The sequence below is a fragment of the Polyodon spathula genome, chromosome 7, assembly GCF_017654505.1.
Source record: "Polyodon spathula isolate WHYD16114869_AA chromosome 7, ASM1765450v1, whole genome shotgun sequence".
In the NCBI taxonomy this organism is placed as follows: domain Eukaryota; kingdom Metazoa; phylum Chordata; class Actinopteri; order Acipenseriformes; family Polyodontidae; genus Polyodon; species Polyodon spathula.
Genome location: NC_054540.1, coordinates 27849694 through 27856345, shown reverse-complemented (window position 1 = coordinate 27856345; position 6652 = coordinate 27849694). Strand labels below are relative to the sequence as shown.

At 36.2% G+C, this 6652-nt stretch overlaps 1 protein-coding gene across 1 annotated transcript; it reads right to left on the bottom strand.

Moving 5' to 3' along the window:
* Positions 1–472: 472 nt before the first annotated feature.
* On the bottom strand, positions 473–5652 carry LOC121318483 (protein BTG1-like). The gene is made up of 2 exons (XM_041255204.1): positions 5220–5652; positions 473–1449 (listed from the first exon to the last, which is right to left on the bottom strand). The coding sequence occupies exons 1-2, from the start codon at positions 5362–5364 to the stop codon at positions 1079–1081; spliced, it is 516 nt and encodes a 171-aa protein (XP_041111138.1). The 5' UTR covers positions 5365–5652; the 3' UTR covers positions 473–1078.
* Positions 5653–6652: the final 1000 nt, after the last annotated feature.

Below are 6652 nucleotides of genomic sequence, written 5' to 3'. Positions count from 1 at the left end.
TACGGACATAACAATCTCCATCACAACACCCACAACAAATAAGTGATCTCGATAAAAGAGCCAGAAGCAGAGTACAGAGCACTGCAAAAGGTAAAATAAGGTCAGAAGTGGATCAGCTGGCAGTGGGAATGTGTGCTTAAAAATAAATATTTAGCACAGGAACAAATGTTTCGACATTGTGAGCCCTAAAACCCCATGTACAGCTTGCCGTTTTAAGGTCAGCAAAATATATTTAGACCAAAAGTAATCAGTACATTAGCAAACCGTGCAGTAGTGCTTGATCCTAACACCAGAGATATATGTATGTAAAGCTTCTGTGGCAACAGGCTAATTTAAAAATGTTATATATCTATATATATATTTATATATATATATCTATAATATATATATAGAGGTATATATATATATATATATAGATATATAGAGATATATATATATATATATAATATAGAGAGAGAGAGAGAGAAGAGAGAGAGAGAGAGAGAGAGAGAGAGAGGAGAGAGAGAGAGAGAGAGAGAGAGAGAGACACACACACACACATTTCTGAATGATAAGAAGTATCCTGGAACATAATGAAATTGGTCCCAGCAGTACCAGACATTAATAACTGTCAAAGGTCCAAGAAACTCACATATTGAATGGAGAGAAAATTTACAAACAACGATGAATGTCTGGTACTGATGGGACCAAGTTATGGACTTCAGGAGATGCAAGGAAATACTTCCAGGATCTTTAAACCAGTGTTCTTAAAGTGTCTTTAGCAAATGAAGACTCTAGGAAATATCCTGAAAGTAATTCCTTACTCTTAGAAAAAATATACAAAAGTGCAAAGTCTACATATATAGGCTGCCTGTATCAATTTCCAATTGTGGCAGTAGTCACTGTCATTGTTATTTCTCACATGGAAATAAGTGTCTTAGATCTTCACAGCTGCAACGTCTTGGGTTCCAGAATCCTTCCCCAAAAGGAAGCCACAAAAAAAAAAAAAAAAAAAAAAAAAAAAAAAAAAAAAAAAAAAAAGATAACCTGCAAGGTTTTCCATCCCCCAGACCACAGATTACATATCAGACTTCCATGCCTAACTGGACACAGTCATCATGTTGTATGTTTTAGAAGGGATGGTTCTGCCCAAGCGCAGTTCTTCCTTGCAGCTGAAGTGACTCTCCACCATTTGCAAGCTGCTGGACACTGGGATCTGGCTGCTGATTGCTGGCTGTGATTCGTACAGTACGCAAATGGAACCATCCTCCCCGATGCGGTAGGAGACTTCGAAGGGATCCACCCAGAGGGTGAGCTCGCTGGGGAGCAGCTGATAGAGCTGCTGGATACTTAAGCCAATTCTCTGGGCTGCCTGCCCTATCACTGGGTCCATTTTGTGGTTGATACGGATACAGCGGTAGCCTGAGCCTTTGCAGGGTCTGTCTGGGAACCAGTGATGTTTGTACTGTTCTGTAAAAAGAACACAGGAAGTTGGTTAGAAAAGTTATTGTATGAGCAACATTAATTCACCAAATGCCAGAGTTAGCAGTTTCTGGAAGAGCTGGTATTTACGTGTGAAACAAACTTTTCATCAGCTAAACAATCTGCAATGTAGGAATAGTGAAACTTCCTTCAAAAGACTGCCCTCAACAAATACAGCTTTTGGCAGAAAACACACAGTGGAGGCAACGTAAATAAATAAAAGTAAAATCACATACCCCTTTACACAGGGATGTCATGTCTAAAAGTTGTACTAAAAGACACTACCTAACACTTGCACATACAGTAGCAGGACAGGCTGCTACATTAAAGTACAGCCAGATTATCTCCAGATTGGATTTAAACCTTTGAACGTCAGGCAGACATTCTGTACCTACTCTGCTACCAATATACCCACTCATATTTTACCAGCGACAGTAGCCAACTGAATTTGCTTAGCTTCCAAATGTGACAATGCAAATTACTCATCTAGTATAAACTCAAGTGGTCATTTTTGCATTATCCTGTTAAAGCTGGACAGTAGCCACAGGCCACTAACACAAAACATATGATTACTATTTCAGCAAGCAGGTAAACTAATCTTGTAGTGGTACCTGTTTTTTATGGGCATTACATCAAAACTGAGAATGACTCTGCTATTATGTACTACAAAGTGTATATTAGTTCAGAATAAAGCGCCTGTACAGTAATTTGGAAAATGTCAGCTAAACAATTTGCACAAGGCAGAAGACTGGTAATCTATTGCTTAACTAGCTAGGCATATATTGTACATGGGTTTACTGATGGCAGTCAGAAATGTATGTTGTAGGCCAATTTGTTTTGCACATCAGATCTGACAAGTCAATACAAGTGATCTGTTTGTCTCCTCACCAACAGTCATAATTGAAAGTCAACAAAAGGTGGACATGTGAGCACAGAAAAAACAATCAACTAAATGACAGAGCAATCCAGTAAATTGTAGGGGACAAGCTCACATGCAAGTAAATGTGCCATCTTAAAAGGGCAGTCAGCTGGCTGATGAGCGTAACAAAACTTCCCCTCAAGCAAGTTTGGATCACTAATCTAAACCCCCAAAATTAAAAAATCCACCCTGGAATTTTCATATTCTTATATCCAGTCCTTCTTCCCGACTGACACCCCCCCAAAACATGTAATCGTTCATGCAGGGATCTGATAAGAACAACCATTAAAAATAGCTTTTCCTGTGACAATGCAAACTAAAACGCTAGTAATCACTCACTTTGACAATGCAAACTAAAGTGCTAGTAATCACTCATTGCCAAGCAAATGGCAGAACTGTGTGTCCCTGATCTTTCACAGAGAGGCTTATAGCTGCACACTACAGTACAGTAATCATACACCCACCATGACGAGCAGTCTCAATATATGCCCAGTAGTAGTAGGCAGTTAGTGGTACTGACTAATCGGCAACACTAGACCTAATCAAACTTGATCTATAGTACATACGGCATTTAATGCAACAAATCTGTCAAGACTTCCCAAGGATGATAGATTGGAGACTTGGTGATACTATGAAGTCTGAAGTAATCTTGCTTTGGAAACTTACTCCTCTCAAACTGTATGTAAATAGTCTTTCTCGGTCAGCTAGTTAGTTTCAAGTTCAGGAAACCTGAACATTTACCTTGGTGTCTGCTGACACGTTATAAGTGATCAAATCTACCATTCTCCCCATGTAAGCAGAAAGCTTAATTTGAGACTTACCTAAGGAGAACTGATTATGCCATCAAGCCAAGAAACAAAGAGGAAAGGGTAGTTTGTTTTTGTTTTGGCCATTTTGGTCACTGGCAGCCATGTTAAATAAACACCATTTTAGTTAGAAATTAGCAGGTTACAATCTTACCACAAAATAATATTTTTTTTGTGGCACAAACTGCTGAGGAAGTTATATATATATATATATATATATATATATATATATATATATATATATATATATATATATAGTGTGTGTTTCACATTGTAATATTATACGCTATAGGCTACATTTTTTGTAAAGTTGCGTTTATTATGTTTTGCTATTCATACAGACAAATATACACAACCAAAAAAAAAAAAAAAAAAACTATTTCTACCATCTCTATTCTAACAGAAACCTAGAATAACCAAATAAAAACAGAATTGCGTTTGCTTGCACATTACTCATGTTAAAGCTTGTGCGTAACTCACAATAAATAGGTTGCCCACAAAATAAAGGAAACTTGGAATGTTTACATGCAATGGTTGCACTGAAAGTATGTGCGCATTTCAAGATTTTACCTACGTTACAAACTACAACTGCTAACATCTAAATTCGCTTAATTGAACAGATTTTTTTAATACCTATCAGTTTCAAAATAAATGCGAATCTGTTCAAAATTGAGTTCAGTCCGAATCTAAACAAATTCAATAATTAAACTACCCACTAGGTTTCACGGTCGGCTTAAAACAGTTTTTTAAGTGTAATATTATATTATGTTAAAGCGTATATTAAAGTATGGGTTTTATATATAATATATAATCATATTAATACTATCCCAATATTCTTATATTATATATATATATATTATATAATATATTAATATATATGTATAATATACCACTGAAACTTAGTATGCATGTTTTTAGCCGCTGTTACACGGAATTCCCCTACTACTCGCGGTCGTGTAAATACAGCTATATTATAATGTAGCCTACAGAAGTAATATTTTAACACCGCTGAAAAGTTTACAGATTATGCTAAACTAAACTAATTTACTGTGGCCTCTGTGGATCTAGCGAGTTGTAAAAAGTGAACTAATCCTTCAAATAAAACAATAAATACATGTAGAAATAATTTTTAAAAAGTTATTTCAAACACAAACAAAAGTTGATCCACAGATCGTACATTAAACATAACGTAACCTGCCTGTCAAAGCCCAATGCAGCAATAGTATACTGGTCACCATGTTCATGTTTTTATTGTATACATTAAACTGCTGTGGAATCCCCCTGCTCGCTCTCCCCCCCGCCCCCATTATTTAGTATATATTTATATTGATGTAGCAATACAGGTGATATATAACATATACAACGGATTGGTCTGCAACACACAATGTAATGCGCGTAGTTTTGTCTAATTGTAGGAAAAACAATTAACTACTTCCTATTATCACTTCGCTATTATAGCATAAAAAACCCCACCAATACCAGAATCACTCACTCCTTTGTTTTCGTCTTATCAGCATTACCAAAGAATATCAAATATTTCGGTGGCTCTTGATATGAACGACAAAGCCGAGTGAATAGTGCCCTTATTAACTGTGTATACACAACATATGCATCTTTAAATACAAATCAAACAACAAAAAAAAAAAAAATATAATATAAAACACTGTCGCTATGAATCGGCAAACGTGCCTTTATAGTGAAAAACAAGTTTACAAACAAGACATGCGAAGCTTTAAACCCAAATTACCTCAAAAGTTTCTGATCCAGCTCGCAGCGAGAGAAGGTGGACATTGCGCAAGAGAAGAAGCCATTTGTGTTTACTAATCGAGTTCTCTTTCCTTCTGGTAAAATACATCACCATTTTAATATTTGTAAATTGGTTTATCCTGGGTTAAGGAAATGCTGCAGCTCCCCTATACACAAGAATTGTTCGAAACCATACTGGTCCCATTAAAATTATTATTATGTTTTTTTTTGTTTTTTTTTTTTTTTTTTTTTTGTTTGGTTGTTTTTATATTCCAACACAAACTTACCTGACAGCAGATCCTGAAGAGACTGGCTGAATGTTTGCAACTGTCGCTCATTTACGAGTCCCTTTGTCCTCAGAAATCTCGATAGAAATCCTACCGCTGCGGTGATCTCCGGTTTCATACTGGCTAGTGTATAAAGAGTATTCATTGATAAACCAAAAATAAAAGCGAGGAATAATTTTGCACAGTATCTTGCCTTTTTTTAAAGGGGGATTTGATGAGACAGGAGGTATTGGCTCCGTGGTAGGCTTGTGGGTGTTTTATTCTTGAAGAAATACGGACATTTATTATTTCATTTATTTTTGTTTAGTTCGTGAAGGGTGCTTGCCAGAAGTGAAAGATGTTAAGTACCTTAGTTGGTAAGAACTCTGTGTCACGAAAACTCATACCTACTTTTCATTCTCCGCCACCAAAGTGAACTCCAGTAACAAAAACAAGTGTTTTATACTCGGCACGCCAATCCTTCAGTGCGACGTCAGCAACAAAATGAGACCAATCATGGAATCGAACCATTGTGACGAATTTCAAGGGGAGGCGGTATTTGAAACGTCACTTATATGAATATAAACAAAGTGTGAGAGAAGGAACGCAATTTAACATTTGCACGCACTTAAATACATTTGTGGTCTAATAAATCAGTAAAAATTGTGTGAACTCACACTATTTTAATTGTGTTATAGTGATAGGGAGTGTTTTAACGGTGTATCATTCCTGTTGGAGAATATAGTATATGAAAACTATGTCTCCAAAACAGAGATGCACACATGTAGACACAGTGCATTTTAAATGTGACAGACTGGTTCTGGGGAGTGTAAAATAAATGTGTTAGTCTGGCTCCAGGTTATCAGTTATACCAATATAAATATACATATGTACATGCTATTTAAAATATATGTTTTACTACCCTACAGTAAACACATGTCTCTGAATACCTAGTGTTAGAACAGAGGAAGAAAAGGGCCTTTGTTGTACAGGGGTTAAATTAACCTTTAAAGGTCTGAAACTTTGAATATTTCTAAACCATCATGGGAGCTAAAGCAACTTTTTTGTGTCACGGTTGGTTATATTTTATATGTTTTTCTAAAAAATGTTCTGTACTGTTCTGAGGTAAAAGTTCCATTTAGCCTTACAAATCCATCCCTTACATTACCATCCCTCAGTAGTTGGGATGTTCTCGGTTTTTTAGCAAGGCCACATGCAAACAAGTATGAGGTGCCTGAGTGACAAACGCGAAATACTTGAGTACTGTAGGTCAGGGTGGTGGAGAATGTATAAAAGTGTTAGTTCAGGACTACCAAAAGTCTACCCATTAAAAAAAGTGCTCTGGTACACTTTTTTGCTGCCAGAATTTTTGGGGTAGGTAGGTCCATAATAGTCGTTTATATGGTAACTTTATATGGTACTTCAAAAAGCATTTAGTATTTACACATAATTTG

What these genes read in the sequence shown, in the direction of transcription:
- LOC121318483 (XM_041255204.1), bottom strand. Translation starts at nt 5,364, where the DNA reads ATGAATACTCTTTATACACTAGCCAGTATGAAACCGGAGATCACCGCA. An exon ending in TCTTCAGGATCTGCTGTCAG is followed by an intron (nt 1,450 to 5,219) that starts GTAAGTTTGTGT and finishes TTCTTTTTACAG; the next exon opens with AACAGTACAAACATCACTGG.